The following is a 16,984-nucleotide window of genomic DNA, read 5'->3' as shown; positions in this document are numbered from 1 at the left end:
CTGTTCCACATCTGGACTGTGGTGGTGGTTATGGTCTCCAAAGAGCTCTACACTGGAGAGTAATCTATTGTGTGTGATAGCCTCGATTCAGAAACCTACAGAGATGATCAAGTATGGCAGGAAATACGGTCATCCTACTTTCTTGGTGACAGGGTCACAGTCTGAAAGTGGCTAATATTTAAGTAAAAATCTATGAAAAGCAATCAGTTTGCTAGCAATGGAACTGTAACAAAATACTGAGATCCCGATTTTGTTTGGCTTACGTATGCATGCCGCCAAAACAGCAGGCATAATAGCAACACTGTTCCCGGTACTAGGGACAGGGCAGGGGACAAAAGAGACAAAGCTGCTGCTCTCAGGGGCTTACATTTTATTTATTATTTATTTATTTATTTATTTAGGGAGAGAATGAGCATGACTGGGGTTGGGGGAAGAGGGCTAGACAGAGAATCCCAAGCAGCCCTTGTGCTGAGTGTGAAGGCCGACGTGGGGCTCAGTCTCACAACCCTGAGATCACGACCTGAGCTGAAACCAAGATTCGGATGGATGCTTAACTGCCTGAGCCCCCCCAGTGTCCCAGGGGTTCACATTTCAGTCCTGCATTCTGACGCTGTTCTACTATGGTGAAAGACAGCAGGTTTCTTCTAGGTATAGCACAGTGTAAGTACAGGTGCAAATACTAAGTAAAACGAACCAACAAAATTCATGGCAATTGTCCAATGTAGGTATCTCTGAAATTTCTAGTTCTGAAACTTTCTTCAGAGTCTGCGAAAGAAATCTGAGCCCTGAGTGAAAGTTTAGAAGGGGCAAAATAAGATTGCCCAATACTAGTCACAAAAAAAACTTTTTTTTTTTTTTAAGACTTATTTATTTGAGATCTAATGAGCAAGACAACACGAGCAGTTGTGGGGTTGGGGGAGGGGAGGGCAGAGGGAGAAGTAGGGGACGCCCTGCTGAGCAGGGAGCCCAATCCTAGGACTTCGGGATCGTGACCTGAGCGGAAGGCAGACACTTTACCGACTGAGCCACCCAGGCGTCCCAAAAGTAAAACTTTTAAAAGTAAATATGTAGTCTTTTGCGTGGGAGTGTTACATTAGGTTCCTGGTGTGCTGTGTGGTTGCAGGGCTTGGATACTACCTATTGGTAAAACTGCGAGTTAACAGAGATTACTGGATTTCAGATTTTAATAACATAAAACTCGTGGAAAGTTTGGAACGCTGACATTTGTTTGAACTACTGGTGTAAGTGAATGTGAGGACTCGGGACTGTAAACCGAGAGTTTTGGGGAGCTCCGATTACAGGAGGCTGGGAGCTGCCCTAATTATATGCCAAAGTAATGACCGTGGAACACAGGGAGTTGGCCAAAGAAAATGCTTTGAATAGCCAGCCCACTTACATAATGAACAACTCCAACAGCCACCGAACTGAATCCCGGTCAGAGTGAGCTCACGTATGAAAAACCGCAGATCACCAAGTCCAAGGCAGAGCCTGCGCCCAGAGGTGAGTGGAGCAAGGCCCATGGGGCTGCTGACAGGCAGGCGCGGGACCAGAGAGCACAGGGCCGACCGTGCTCCCCAGCGCGGCAGCGGTCTCTGCTCCAGGCGGCCCAGTGGCGCCCGGGCACCCTGCCCATGGCGGGCATCCTGCCCATGGGGACCCCAGGACCAGACTGTGGGAGGCTGGGAATGTCCAGTGCCAATTCTCAGGCACACTCATGGAGCAGTGAAGGAGGGGGTCACTCCTTCCTATTACTCAAATTCTCTCGGCAAGTGAAAACATGGACATTTTTTAAATCTGAAAAGTATGGTCAAATTAACACTACCAACCATTTTTTTAAAAAAAAGATTTTATTTATTTATTTGACAGACAGAGATCACAAGTAGGCAGAGAGGCAGCAGAGAGAGAGGAGGAAGCAGGCTCCCTGCTGAGCAGAGAGCTCTATGCGGGGTTCGATCCCAGGACCCGGGGATCATGACCTGAGCTGAAGGCAGAGGCTTTAACCCACTGAGCCACCCAGGCAACCCCGCCTTTTTTTTAAAGAACACTACCAGATCGTTTTAAAATTTAAGTGTTTCTTTCCTGATTTTTTTTTTAAGAAAAAAAAATTTTTTTTTTTAAATTTTATTTATTTACTTGAGAGAGAATGAGTGAGAGAGAGCATGAGAGAGGAGAAGGTCAGAGGGAGAAGCAGACTCCCCAAGGAGCTGGGAGCCTGATGCGGGACTCGATCCTGGAAGTCCGGGATCATGACCTGAGCCAAAGACAGTCGCTCAACCAACTGAGCCACCCAGGTGCCCTCTTTCCTGATTATCACGGAAGAGAGCAATTTCTGCCCTTTTATCCCTTACTTTTCATTGATGGGACTTCTCTTCCTTTCCCAAAGAAGGCAATTTGGGTTTTTGAGTATGGTCTTAAATGACATTCTTTCTTTCTTTTTTTTTTTTTTAAGTTTTTATTAATTTATTTGAGATTTATTTATTTGAATTTATTTACTAATTTATTTGAGAGAGAGAGCACAAGCATGGGGAAGGGTAGAGGGAGAGGGAGAAAGCGACTCCCCCCTGAACAGGGAGCCCAACAGGGACTCGATTCCAGACCCTGGGATCGTGACCTAAGCCCAAGGCAAACACTTAACTGACTGAGCCACCCACACCCTTAAATGATCTTTTCTGATAAAAACAAAGGCAGAGGGACGCCTGGGTGGCTCAGTTGGTTAAGCAGCTGCCTTCGGCTCAGGTCGTGATCCCAGTGTCCTGGGATCGAGTCCCATATCGGGCTCCTTGCTCCGCAGGGAGCCTGCTTCTCCCTTTGCCTCTGCCTGCCACTCTGTCTGCCTGTGCTCGCTCTCGCTCTCGCTCGCTCTCTCTGACAAATATATAAAATCTTTAAAAAAAAAAAAAAAAAAACAAAGGCAGACCATGCTGTCTTGGTGATCACAGCTTTGTAATAAAGCTTGAAATCAGGTAACGTGATGCCCCCAGTTTTATTTTTGTTTTTCAACATTTCCTTAGTGATTCGGGGTCTCTTCTGATTCCATACAAATTTTTGGATTATTTGCTCCAGCTCTTTGAAGAATACCGGTGGAATTTTGATCGGAATGGCATTAAAAATATAGATTACTCTAGGCAGTATAGACTTTTTAACAATGTGTATTCTTCCAATCCAAGAGCATGGAATGGTCTTCCATCTTCTTATGTCTTCTTCAATTTCTTTCGTGAGTGTTCTGTAGTTCCTCGAGCACAGATCCTTTACCTCTTTGGTTAGGTTTATTCCCAGGTATCTTATGGTTCTTGGTGCTATAGTAACTGGAATCGATTCTCTAATTTCCCTTTCTGTATTTTCATTGTTAGTGTATAAGAAAGCCACTGATTTCTGTACATTGACTTTGTATCCTGCCACGTTGCTGAATTGCTGTATGAGTTCTAGTAGTTTGGGGGTGGAGTCTTTTGGGTTTTCCATATAAAGAATCAGAAGAGACCCCGAATTGCTAAGGAAATGTTGAAAAACAAAAATAAAACTGGGGGCATCACATTACCTGATTTCAAGCTTTATTACAAAGCTGTGATCACCAAGACAGCATGGTACTGGCATAAAAACAGACACATAGACCAGTGGAACAGAGTAGAGAGCCCAGATATGGACCCTCAACTCTATGGTCAATTAATCTTCGACAAAACAGGAAAAAATATACAGTGGAAAAAAGACAGTCTCTTCAATAAATGGTGCTGGGAAAACTGGACAGCTATATGTAGAAGAATGAAACTCGACCATTCTCTTACACCGTACACAAAGATAAACTCAAAATGGATAAAAGACCTCAATGTGAGGCAGGAATCCATCAGAATCCTAGAGGAGAACATAGGCAGTAATCTCTTCGATATCAGCCACAGCAACTTCTTGCAAGATATGTCTCCAAAGGCAAAGGAAACAAAAGCGAAAATAAACTTTTGGGACTTCATCAAAATCAAAAGCTTCTGCACAGCAAAGGAAACAGTCAAAAAAACAAAGAGACAACACACGGAATAGGAGAAGATATTTGCAAATGACAGTACAGACAAAAGATTGATATCCAGGATCTACAATGAACTCCTCAAACTCAACACACACAAAACAGACAATCATATCAAAAAATGGGCAGAAGATATGAACAGACACTTCTCCAATGAAGACATACAAATGGCTATCAGACACATGAAAAAATGTTCATCATCACTAGCGATCAGGGAGATTCAAATTAAAACCACATTGAGATACCACCTTACACCAGTTAGAATGGCCAAAATTAACAAGACAGGAAACAACATGTGTTGGAGGGGATGTGGAGAAAGGGGAACCCTCTTACACTGTTGGTGGGAATGCAAGTTGGCGCAGCCTCTTTGGAGAACAGTGTGGAGATTCCTCAAGAAATTAAAATTAGAACTTCCCTATGACCCTGCAATTGCACTATTGGGTATTTACCCCAAAGATACAGATGTAGTGAAAAGAAAGGTCATCTGTACCCCAATGTTTATAGCAGAAATGGCCACGGTCGCCAAACTATGGAAAGAACCAAGATGCCCTTCAACAGATGAATGGATAAGGAAGATGTGGTCCATATACACTATGGAGTATTATGCCTCCATCAGAAAGGACGAATACCCAACTTTTATAGCAACATGGACGGGACTGGAAGAGATTCTGCTGAGTGAAATCAGTCAAGCAGAGAGAGTCAATTATCATATGGTTTCACTTATTTGTGGAGCATAACAAATAGCATGGAAGACATGGGGAGTTCGAGAGGAGAAGGGAAATGGGGGAAATTTGAAGGAGAGGTGAGCCATGAGAGACTATGGACTCTGAAAAACAATCTGAAGGGTTTGAAGTGGCGGGGGGATGGGCGGTTGGGGTACCAGGTGGTGGGTATTCTAGAGGGCACGGATTGCATGGAGCACTGGGTGTGGTGAAAAAATAATGAATACTGTTATGCTGAAAATAAATAAAAAATAAATTTTTTTAAAAAGCATCATCGCTTAAAAACAAAAACAAAAACAAAAACAAAAAACAAAGGCAGACCAATTTTTGGCTGCCATCATGCCAGATGTGTGACAGAAAACCATAAGCACAGAGAAGAATGTCAGCACAGAGGACACAATGGTGATAGGGATGAACAGGACCCAGTGATCATTAGAAAGCACATGTGTCTGAGTCAGAAACCAGGAGATCCTGCCCAACAGCCAGGAGGACAGCTCATGTAAGCCCTCGGTTTCTCAGAGGCACACTCTTTCCAAGCTTCAGCATCCAGGGTCAGAAGAGTATGAACAGGTACAGTATCTAGCAAGAATCAAAGGCCACTGACAACCTCAAATTGTCCTTCCCAAGGCAAGTTCAAACACCAATAAGGAAACCAACTACAAGGGTGGCCAGATCCCACTGGCTTCTGCTGGGACTTCCAGCCCAAGTGAGCAGGTTGTCAAGGAGGAACTTGGCAGAAGCGAGGTGACAATGGTGGGTCTGTAATCTGTATGGAGTAGGGGCCCCTGTTCTTTGATTTAAATCCTCCAGTGAATAAAAGCAAAATGTTTTCAGCCTGGTGGCAGGCCCTGTATTAAACCTGGAAGTTAACAGAGCTTTTAAATTTTGGCATAAGACAAAAGAAAATGGGATGGTATGAAGAACTCCAACCTTGTTGGCTCTGGCCGGTCACTACATCATACAACCAGTACTTTCCAAACTGTGAGCCCCCGGGACCCCAGGCCTGTGCAGACACCTCAGCAGCCACTTTGGGATTTGAGGATGAGTTGGGGAAGGCAGGGAGTGGGGGGGAGGGAGTCGCTTCAAATGGAAAAGCTCTCATTTTATATGCCTATAAAACAAACTACTTTGAGGGGCTCCTGGGTGGCTCAGTGGGTTAAGCCTCTGCCTTCGCCTCAGGTCATGATTTCAGGGTCCTGGGATTGAGCCCCACATCAGGCTCTCTGCTCAGCAGGGAGCCTGCTTCCCCCTCTCTTTGCCTGCCTCTCTGCCTACTTGTGGTCTCTGTCAAATAAATAAATAAAATCTTTAAATAAAACAAAACAAAAGACTACTTTGATATTATAAAAATTGGTATATTAGAATTCTATATAAGATTTCATTTACTAAGAAGAGTTCCACTGCTTACATTTCTGGGGGAAAATCTTTATCCTAAACAATGCTGTTCATCTTCTCAAGCTGTTTATAAGGAAACACCCACTTTGCTTTTCGAAGTGAAAGGTAATATATATTTTCCATCACCTGGAGAAAGGCACCATTGCTCTGAGCCTGAATGTTCTTCTGCCTGTGAGTGAGAAAGTAGACTTTCTCTTCAATATAGACCATGGAAGACCAGGACAGTCTTTTGAAGAGTTGCTCAGCGTACAGATGTGTCCGGAAAGTCTTGTGTGCAGGTGGAAGACAATAACCGAAACTGATAGGAACTTTTCCCTCTACAAAAGTATTTGCACAACAGCTGGCTCTTTACCTGTTTGTGTCTGTATGGAAAGCATCTCAAAGGACCCACACCCCATGGCCAGAGAACAGTAGTACCCACACACCACAGAGCCCCACACCCTGGATCTCCCACCACACACTGGGAATGCTGGTGGCTCTGAAGCCAGCCACTGTGCTAACTGAAGGCTCCTTAAACTCTCCATCCAGACAAAACAACGTTTATTTCGGAGCTTCGGAACACTGTGATTTTCTTGTTGGCACCATACTCTCGGGCATGATGCTCTTCTGAAATTTCCACGTCTTCACCTGCTCACAGGGAGGGGAAAGGGGTCAGCCCACCTGCCCAATGGCTACCAAGTAACTGTTTTCTGAACAAAAGTTGAAGCCAAGAAAAGGAAGCAGGGGTGGGGGTGAGGTCATAGGTCTGTCTACGAAAAGAACTCCATTCATGCCAGGACTACTTGATGAAAAAGAACACTGAATGAGATGAAGAGATATTTGGAGCGAGGGGGTTAAAAACTCCCAAAGTGTAGCTGAAATGACAGCGGAAAGCCGATGGAAAACGGACTTGAACTTACAACCTTTCCAGAATATGCCTGCGCTAGGAGGGCAGAGAACAAGCAGGGTGGGCAGAGGTGCAGGAAGAACAGTGGAAGCAGGAGGGGCCAAGGACCGCGGGGAGGGACAGCCAGGAGTCAGGGCAGCTCGGCCTAAAGCTGAGCGAGTGAGTGAGGCATGGTTCACAGGAGCTGGAGAAGGAGCTCTCTGATAACTCAGGTTGGAGCAGTCGTGAAGAAGGAGTCAAGAGGGCGAACAAGAGAAGAGAGGTGCCATCTCCCTAAAACCTGCCTGTGTCACTGGCTCTCCAGACCGGGAGGTCAGCGCTGGGGGACAATCACCGCTGGAAGCAGGGTGGGCTAAGGGCAGCGTGAGCCCACGGGGAGGGTGTGGCTAGCTCCACCGGCAGACCCAGGATGCTGCAAGGTCAGGAGATCCACACCCGGAACTCAAGGTCAGGAGGTCCTAACTGGGGACTAGCAGCAAGAGGAAGGCAGAGGAAACCCAACCAGCCTGCTGGAGTCAGAGCAGCCTGCTGGGAGTCAGGGGTGTCCCTGGTGTCCCCCGGCTGCAGTCCAGAAACCCCCACACCCACAGTGGCCAGGCAGGCTTTACTAATGCTTGGGCCAGTACAAAACGTGCTGTCACAAACACCAAAGGAAGAACTACATGAATCATTTTACTGCACCCAGTTTTCAAACGCGCTTGGGTAATTCTGAAAATGCCTCCCTTGCAGGGCACCAGGGTTAGGTTATGATTTAGGAGACAGGCCTTTTCAGGAGCATTCGATTATTCAAGAGAAGAGACCCAACTCAAGGTTGGGATGACAGCAATTCCTAAAAGGTTCATAGCTCCCCCAGATTATCCTGGGATCCCTGCTGGCTCATTTTTGTACCCTAAGTACTTCCAACAGCGGTCACCGGGAATGACCGGTGTCACGTGTCAAGAATCCAGCAGTACAAAGCACAATAGTCATTCTTTTTTTCCGTACCATTCTAGTTTTGCAATTTTTCTTCCTAATGATGAACTGTTACATAGAGGATTTTTCCTCTATAATTTTTTTTAAAGATCTTACTTCTTTGAGAGAGAGGGAACACAAGTGGGCAGAGGGACAGCGGGAAAGGGAGAAGCAGACTCCCTGCTGAGTAGGGACCCGCGCCCCCCAGCCACCAGATGGGGCTCAATCCCAGGACCCTAGGATCATGACCTGGGCTGAAGGCAGACGCTTAACCAACTGAGCCACCCAGGCACCCCTCCTCTTTAACTTTTCAACAGGAAATTACACACAAGCCAAAGAAGACAAAATCTAGAGGTTCTTGTAACAGTAACCAGCCCGCTGTGCACAGATCCCTTATCACTGTCACTGGGCTACGCTGGATAGCAAAGCTCTTTATGATTTTCAGAACCACAATATTTAACGGTGTCACTTTCACGAGTACGTGTCAGAATTTTAGAAAGCAAAACATTCCGAATTTGTAAAAACAAATGAATCATATTTACATTACAGTAAGATTTACCACAGGGTTCTTTCAAGCAATAGGTTCCTCCGGTGAACAGAAAACATCACATAATGTCCAATGCTGTTTAGCCAAACTGTTTGATCAGGAGCACGTCTCCTGCACTGTGGGGGAAGCATAAAGGCATACCCGGACCACAGTCAGCTCTCAGTGCCCAAACCTGCCATGCTCCCTAGCAGGGATCCTAGAGCACTAGCCCTCCTTTCTCCAAGTCGGCCATGGGCAGACATCCAATGAGCTGAGAAGCATCTGATACGCACTCACTTGGATAGTGTACTAACTTCCGTATGCACATTGTGGCAGACACAGCAATTCTGAGCGACTAGACGTTACCGAAAGGCACACCGTTATCAACGCTCACCATCTGAGCCCCTGCTAAGGGTCAGAACCTGTAATAAAATGTCTTAAAGCATCATCTTATCTAAACTCACAACAAAACCTTTGCATAGGTATCAGCTCCATCCTACAGATGACCAAAATTAAGGCCTGGGGAAGGCATACAGGGGCATGATTTCAAGTACTTACTCTTCTCCGTGCCCTTGGCATGTCACTGAGTTCTTGGAGTCTCAGTCTTCTGAACCTTAAAATGGAGGGGGGTGGAATTCTTCAGTGTTAGCGGAGATTAAAGCTGTCTGTGATTGGAAACGGGCATACTAGTATATGTTGTTATAAAACAGTATTACTGGGTGCCTGGGTGGCTCAGTCAGTTAAGCGTCTGCCTTCAGCTCAGGTCATGATCCTAGGGTCCTGAGATCGAGCCCCTCATTGGGCTCCCTGCTCAGTGGGAAGCCTGCTTCTCCATCTCCCACTCCCCTGCTCCTGTTCCCTTTCTCCCTGTCTTTCTCTCTGTCAAATAAATAAATACAATCTTCAAAAAAAAAAAAAAAACCACCAGTATTAGTTGTTTCCATGGAATGTTAAAACATTCACTAGAAATATGGAATCAGGACATTTTTTTTAATCACATATTCCTGATGATCTTGTACCATACATGGGGCTTTGGAAACATGGGTCAAGTTTCTGGACTGAATGAGAAGGACTCTCGGAGTGGAAGGGCAAGAATGCTTCAAGCTCTGAGCAAGGTCTACTCACTCTGAGCTGTATAAATTATGATGGAAAATGCCAGGAATTAAATTCTATTATTTTCTCTTTCTGAATTTGAAGAGAATCACACTGACAGTAATTTGGAAGTCCACAATTATTTGAATCATTCTCTTAAAAATGATTGTGCTAGAGCAAATACAAGTAATGGGAAGTTCATGCGTAGCTGTGGGGCTACGCCAAAATAAGAATCTTACCATTACCTTCTGGAATTTATGCCTGGAATATTATTTGTAATTACAAAGGAAAATCTATACAGTACCTATAAGACCTAGCTTTCCCTTTCTGATCAATGCATTTATAAAACTAGTAGCTTTATGAATTTTGTTTAAATGTTTTAAGGCCTCAACTATCAATTAATAAGGTTTTTGAGTGCCTACCAAGCGGGCAGTTACTGACAGGCCTAGGTATATAAATATAAGCAGAACAGTATTTTAGTTAGGCAGACTCAAAGAACAAATTAATTACAAGTTTCATCAGCACAATGACAGAGGAATATATAAAATGTGCTGCTGACATATTACAGGTTACTACTATAATTACTGAAACTTTCCGTGATGAGGCTTTTCCTGACCACTGCACCTAGCACTTCTGGGCTCCACCATGACCTCACATGCTAGTTCCAGATACTTGTCTTATAAGGAATTTCCTAAAATTTATATTTAAATGTAAGTATTATTTTAAGTCTATGAGTAAGAGTTGTTTTTAAGATTTATTTATTTGAGAGACAGTGCACGAGAGAGCAAGTGTGCAAGTTAGGGGAGGGGGAGAGGGACAAGCAGACTCCCCACTGAGCAGGGAGCCTGATGTGGGGGGTCCATCCCATGACCCTGAGATCATGGCCTGAGCTGAAATCCAGAGTGGGTGGCTTATTCTGAGCCTCCCAGGCGCCTGAGAGTTGTTTTTATAACAGAAATGAAAACACACACTTGTAAACAATTCAGGTATCAAACAAAAAACCATAATGTTAATTGGAAGATATTTTGAAACAATTATAAAAATGCCAAAAGTCATATCTCATGAGAAAGGGCAGCAGAGCATTATTTTGGGGTCTTCCCATGTCTCGACAGTGAGGCTGCTGTGCCAGGAGGCCTGAGCAGGGTCCCTGGGAGCGGCGACTCCAGGCAGCGCAGGGGCAGAGCAGTTCCACTTCTTCCTATCTCCCTGGCATTCCTGGCCACGCCCCTCTCTGGCAGGAGCTGCGCAGGGTTACGTGGGGTCCAGTTTACAGTAACTCCACTCAACTGACTAGAAACAAAAGACCCAGGGGGATGCAGCTAAAGCAGTCCTTAGAGGGAAATGTCTGCATTTTTAAGAGGAGGCTACAATTTAAGAAGCTCAACAGCCAACTTAGGAAGGTAAAAGACAACAGGAAGAGAGCCGAATAAATTCAAGGGAAAGGGAAGAAATACCTGGAAAGATGATAAAGTAAAATCCCTCTAAAAAACTGCTGCCAGGGGCACCTGGGTGGCTCAGTGGGTTGAAGCCTCTGCCTTCGGCTCGGGTCATGACCTCAATATCCTGGGATGAGTCCTACATCAGGCTCTCTGCTCTGTGGGGAACCTGCTTCCCCCTCTCTCTCTGCCTGCCTCTCTGCCTACCTGTGATCTCTGTCTGCAAATAAATAAATAAAATCTTAAAAGAAACAAACAAACAAAAAAACTGCTGCCAAATGAGATTCTAGAAATGACTGGAAAAGCCCAGGAAGCAGAGGAAACAAAAGCTTTCACTGGATCTGGACTGCTTTGCCAATGTCCACGAGTTCGAGTTCTCATTCACTCTGCCACCCTGTTTGCTCCACCTGCTGGGAATGAACAGGGGCATTTGTGGTCTCTGGTGGGAGGGAGACCCCAGCCTGGTGCTTATATTTCAAACCTTAGGTTCAACCTCAGCGAGGCTCCAGAGGACCCTGGCTTCCCCCTAAACGTCGATGTCCTGCTTTGTGTGCATCAGATCCCACAGATGCTCCTATTCGAGCGCTGTATCACCTTTTCTTTGTGTGTTTACCTGTCTCTCTCTATGCCCTGCAAGCCTCATGAGATCATCAGACACTGCCCGAGTAAATTTGTTTGCATTTAATAAAAACCTAAAAAAGGATGAGACCGACAGAGGTCCAAGGTAAGGATACACCGTTAAGCAGAAAGAACAAGTTGTGTGTGCGCGTGCATGTGTGCACACGTACACCATTCCTCACAGGAAGTGCCTGGCATAGTCTTATGAAGTGTCAGGGAACACCTCCAGGGACAGAAAAGGAGAAAAGAGGAGGAAGAACTTACTTTTCACTTTCTAGCCTTCTGAAAATGTTAAGTCATTCACACGGCATGTATTACATTTATAGTTTTTAAAATGATTCAACAGTGATTTTTTTTTTAACATCCATCATTTTGTCAAGAAGCACTTTATTTCTAAGAAAAGACCCAAATGCCAATTTTTTTTTTTTTTTTAAAGATTTTATTTATTTATTTGTCAGAGAGAGAGCGAGCGAGAGCGAGCACAGGCAGACAAAGTGGAAGGCAGAGTCAGAGGGAGAAGCAGGTTCCCTGTGGAGCAAGGAGCCCGATGTGGGACTCGATCCCAGGACGCTGGGATCATGACCTGAGCCGAAGGCAGCTGCTTAACCAACTGAGCCACCCAGGCATCCCCCAAATGCCAATTTTAAACCCAAGTGTAACTTAGGTTCTCTGGTATCCACAGAATGAAAGCCATTTTCGAATGCTTTCATGACAGCTAAAACACTGAAAAGCACAGTAACAGAATCAGTACATTTTCTGAGTAGAAGTCATAGTTTTTAATTTTTTAAGAGATTTTATTTATTTATTTGTCAGAAAGAGCCTGTGCAAGCACACAAGCAGGGGGAGCATGAGGCAGAGGGAGAAGCAGGCTCCCCGCTGAGCAAGGAACCCAACGCGGACTCAACCTGGGATCAGGACCTGAGCCAAAGGCAGACGCTTCACTGACTGAGCCACCCAGATGTCCTGAGAAGACTGCTTTATGCAGCTACACAGGCAAATGTATTTTGCAAGAAAGACACTCATCTACCACCTGAAGATCAGGCTACCATAGATGGCGGCCACATCAAACCAACTACGACAATTACAGGTACCGGCTGAGAAGTCAGATCCTTCGTAAAGGAATCTTCCCCAGTGCTGCTGAGATGTACAGAGAACATGGAAAATGTGGACTAGTTCCGCTTGCATCACAAGCACTGAGCCCATCAAGCAACTGGCCAGCTACAGTCCTGCCCCTAGAGTTTAGGAAGCAGCCACGGCAGCACGGGCCACCTACTCCCCCTATCCTGAGCCACAGATCACAGAGTCTAAAACCTGACTCATAGGCAAATGGGTCCAAATATATACTTGCTGACTGATTAGACTTACCTGTCTAGTAACCTTCTTTTTGGGGGGGTGGGGGGGGAACTCCAAAATAATACATAGGAGAAGTTTAGGTTTAGGAGAAGTTACGCTGATTTTTTTTTTTCATAATCGCCGCATAAGGTTCCCTGACACAAGATTAAGAAACACCGCCAGAAGCCAGCCACTGCAGATTCTGTTCCCATTAATGGCACCAAGGGATGCACGCTGGTTACGCAAAGCTTCGCCACCTTCAACTCTGTCAACCACGGGGACTTAGAGCTGCATCAGCTTTAGGATTTCAGTTCTTGCAGCTTTTCTAAAGGTACTTTCCGTTACTTGTGCCATTATTTAAAACCACAGAAAACAATAAGTTGAGTTTTTGATGAAATAATAATTATTAGAGGAAAATGCATATAGTCTCCTATCACTGCCTCCACCAATTCTTATTTTGAATTTCCAAGCTGCAAAAAAGTTATGAGAATACAAAGTAGAAAGAAAACCTGAGCCCTCGGGCGCCTGGGTGGCTCGGTGGGTTAAGCTGCTGCCTTCGGCTCAGGTCATGATCTCAGGGTCCTGGGATCGAGTCCCGCGTCGGGCTCTCTGCTCAGCGGGGAGCCTGCTTCCTCCTCTCTCTCTCTGCCTGCCTCTCTGACTACTTGTGATCTCTCTCTGTCAAATAAATAAATAAAATCTTAAAAAAAAAAAACAAAACCTGAGCCCTCACACACTGTTGGGGGAATGTACAAGAGCGCAGGTGCTTTGGAAAACAGCTTGGTGGGCCTTCAAAAAGATAAAGACAGTAGGGCGCCTGGGTGGCTCAGTCAGTTAAGTGTCTGACTCTTGATTTTGGCCCAGGTCATGATGTCAGGGTCATGAGACAGAGCCTCCTGTTGGGCTCCGAGCTGGGCGTGGAGATACTCTCCACGTGCTTAAGATACTCTCTTTCCCTTTGCCCTCCCAAGCCCTCCAGCTCATGCATGTGCTGGCTCTCTTGAAAAAAAAAAAAAAAAGTTGGGGCGCCTGGGTGGCTCAGTGGGTTAGGCCTCTGCCTTTGGCTCGGGGTCATGATCTCGCGGTCCTGGGATCAAGCCCCATATCAGGCTCTCTGCTCAGCACGGAGCCTGCTTCCCCCTCTCTCTCTGCTGCCTCTCTGCTTACTTGTGATCTCTCTATGTCACATAAATAGATGAAATCTTAAAAAAAAAAAGTTAAAGTGTCATATCACCCAGCAATTTCACTCCTCTATTTGTATCCAAGAGAAATGAAAACATGTTTACACAAACACTCATACTAGAATGTTCATAGTAGCATTATTCATATAAGCCAAAAAGTAAAACAACCCAAATAAATGTCCTTCAGCAGATGAATGGGTAAATAAAAGATGGTCTACCCATACAATGGAATATTACTCAGGCTTAAAAAGGAACCAGGAACTGATACATGCTACAGGTATGAACACTGAAAACATAATGCTAAGTCAAAGAAGCCAGTCACAAAAGACCACATATATGAAATTTCCAGAACAGGCAAATCCACGGAGACTGAAAGCACATCTGTGATGCCAGGAATATCTGCTAACGGGTACAAGGTTTCTTCTTGGGTGGATCAAAATGTCCTAAAATTAAATGGCGGTGATTATTTGAGCAACTCTGTGACTATATTAAAACCACTGAATTCTATACCTTAAATGGGTAAATGTTATGGTATCTGAATTATATCTCAATAAAACTGCTATTAAAAAAGAATACAAGGGTGCCTGGGTGGCTCAGTTAGTTGAGCGTCTGCCTTCGGCTCAGGTCATGATCCCAGGGTCCTGGGATAGAGTCCTACATCAGGAACCCTGCTCAGTGGGGAGCCTGCCTCTTCTTCTCTGTCCCCTACTTGTGCTTTACTCTCCAGTGCTAATAAATAAAATCTTTAAAAAAAAAAAAAAAGAATACAAAGTAGACACATACAGCTTTCCATTAGAGTCGTCAATTATTAACACTTGGCCCTGTTTGCTCGCTCTTCATCTCACATGCGTATTCACACACAATCTGTGGTTGATTATTCAAAATTTAGTTATTGCCGTATTTTACTTCTGAATCCTTCAGTATGTGGCATATACTCCTACATAGCCAAAATACAAATATCACACTAGGGAAATTTAGCACCAAAACAAAGCTACTATTTAATATATAGTCCATAACCAAATTTGTCAACAATTATGCACAGTATTTGGTTATCATATCCCTTTAGTTTCTTTTAATCTAGAAAACTTCCCCTTTTCTCATGACATTCACATTTTTAAAAAATGCAGGCCAGTTATTTCAAAGTGTTCCTCAATTTGGAAATGTCTGATTGCTTCCTTATGAGTTGATTGAAGTTGAACCTTTTTGGTAGGAATACTACATGGAAGAGTTGTTCCCTTTTCAGCGCATCAGGCCAAACCCTCTGTGATCATGCTAGAACATAATGTCAGTAGTATCAGCAGTGATAGTGAGGTGATGCTGTCAGTCGTGGCCAGACTGGTGATGACCTGATTCCTCCATTATGAAGGCAGCTTTTTCCCTCTGAAATTAGTAATTTGGGAGGTGACCCTCTGAATCTGTGTAAACATCAGGTTTCCCCTGTAATGTTGCACGCAGAAGGGTTTAGCATCTGTTCATGATCTTTGCCCTGTATTCAATCCCTTTTGAGGCTGCTCCGCCGGTACGGGGCCAGCCACTCCTCTCAGTTTTATTCCAGTGTGCGCCAGCTGTGATTTCAACACTGGCTGCACAGTACAATCAGGGATATCTCTGGGAGTGGGACCCGGGCAATCACACTTTAAAATTCCCAGGGTGACTGATTCGGATGTAAATTAGGGAACCTTGAATCATCCGCGTTTTGCAAATAAGGAAACTGAGGCCAGAGGAGGTTAAATGATAGACGAGTGGCACAAAATCTGTTAATGCCATCATTACGATTTTTATTTTTTTTTGTACTTGCATTTTAATATACCATGCGTTCTGAACATCAGAGAACACACAAAAAAGAGTAGCTTCTGCATGGTGTTAGAGCTGGCCGGGCCCTGAAGTGTTTAGTTCTGTTTTCGAGGCGAATTCTGCCTTTCATTCATTAAGACCTCTGCAGTCGCGTGGGGAGTGAGGGAAGGGGGCATGTGCACACCAAGCTCCCCAATCCTCAATGGACAGCTCAAGCCCTGGACCCAAGGCCGAGCGGACGTTCCGAGGGCCAGACGGTTAACACTGCAGCCCAGGCGCCGGCCCCCCGGCCCCCACCCCGGAGGACGTGGCGGGGACTCCGCCCGGGGTCCTGTAGGGCTGCGGGCCGCGCGCTGGGCACACCTGGCGGGGACGCACCTGGCAGAGCGCTCTGCCCGGCCCAGGGACACCCAGGAATGCGCGGGGCCCTGCCGACGACCGAACCCGCAGGACCGCCCACCCTACTTACCCCGGCGTGATAAACCTTGTTCGCTCTCTTAATCTTAATGTCCAGGGAGGTCCCCATTTTCGATTACTCCGCTGAGGGAGCGACTTCCTGACGCGCGTGACCCGAAGGGAAGGCGAGTCGCCCCGCCCCTCCGAGCCGGCCCCGCCCCTTTCTCCTGGCCGCCTGCCGCCGTTTCTGGAGACCTCGCTCGCGATTCCGGATCGACTCCCCCGCCTTCCTTTTTCCGGTGCAGGGGCGGGCCTTAGGGCAGGCTGAAGATCTGTCACTCTTCGCCCCGCCCCTGCCGGACGTGAGAGGCGGGACCAGGTCAGCCCCACCCTTTCCGTAAAGACGCTAACACCGGAAATGCCCCCCTCCCTGGTTTACTGAGGCGGGGGGAGGAGGAGGAGAAGAAAACGGCTATCTCCCGGCATGCCCCGCGGTGGTGGGCGGTCTCGTGGCCGCGGCGCGGGCCCTGCCTGTGCCGGAGAGGTGAGGCTCTCGTCAGACTGCGCGGCGCACAGGCGCTGGGCTAAGGAGTAGGCATTAAGGTCGTCATAGCTTGGGAGTGCGTTCCCGCCCCAGTTTCCTTCC

The 16,984-nt window shown here is 45.9% G+C and overlaps 1 protein-coding gene across 2 annotated transcripts in view; it reads right to left on the bottom strand.

Moving 5' to 3' along the window:
* The window catches only part of VPS26C (VPS26 endosomal protein sorting factor C), a 44,061-nt gene extending 27,296 nt beyond the window's left edge, over window positions 1-16,765 (bottom strand). Inside the window, exons 1-2 of one of the 2 annotated variants that reach the window (XM_013061291.2) lie at window positions 16,412-16,765; window positions 9,048-9,102 (exon numbers count right to left, since the gene is read on the bottom strand). In XM_013061291.2, coding sequence (XP_012916745.1) covers window positions 9,048-9,068 — 21 coding nt within the window. In that variant the 5' untranslated portion in view covers window positions 9,069-9,102; window positions 16,412-16,765. The remainder of the gene's footprint in view (window positions 1-9,047; window positions 9,103-16,411) is intronic. The other variant, XM_013061289.2, reaches the window with a different exon arrangement.
* Between the last annotated feature and the right edge of the window lie 219 nt (window positions 16,766-16,984).

This window comes from Mustela putorius, unplaced genomic scaffold (genome assembly GCF_011764305.1).
Source record: "Mustela putorius furo isolate JIRA1106 unplaced genomic scaffold, ASM1176430v1.1 tig00000765_pilon_pilon_pilon, whole genome shotgun sequence".
Taxonomy (NCBI): Eukaryota; Metazoa; Chordata; class Mammalia; order Carnivora; family Mustelidae; genus Mustela; species Mustela putorius.
The sequence above is the reverse complement of the archived record's forward strand: the minus strand, read 5'-3'. Positions and strand labels throughout refer to the sequence as shown.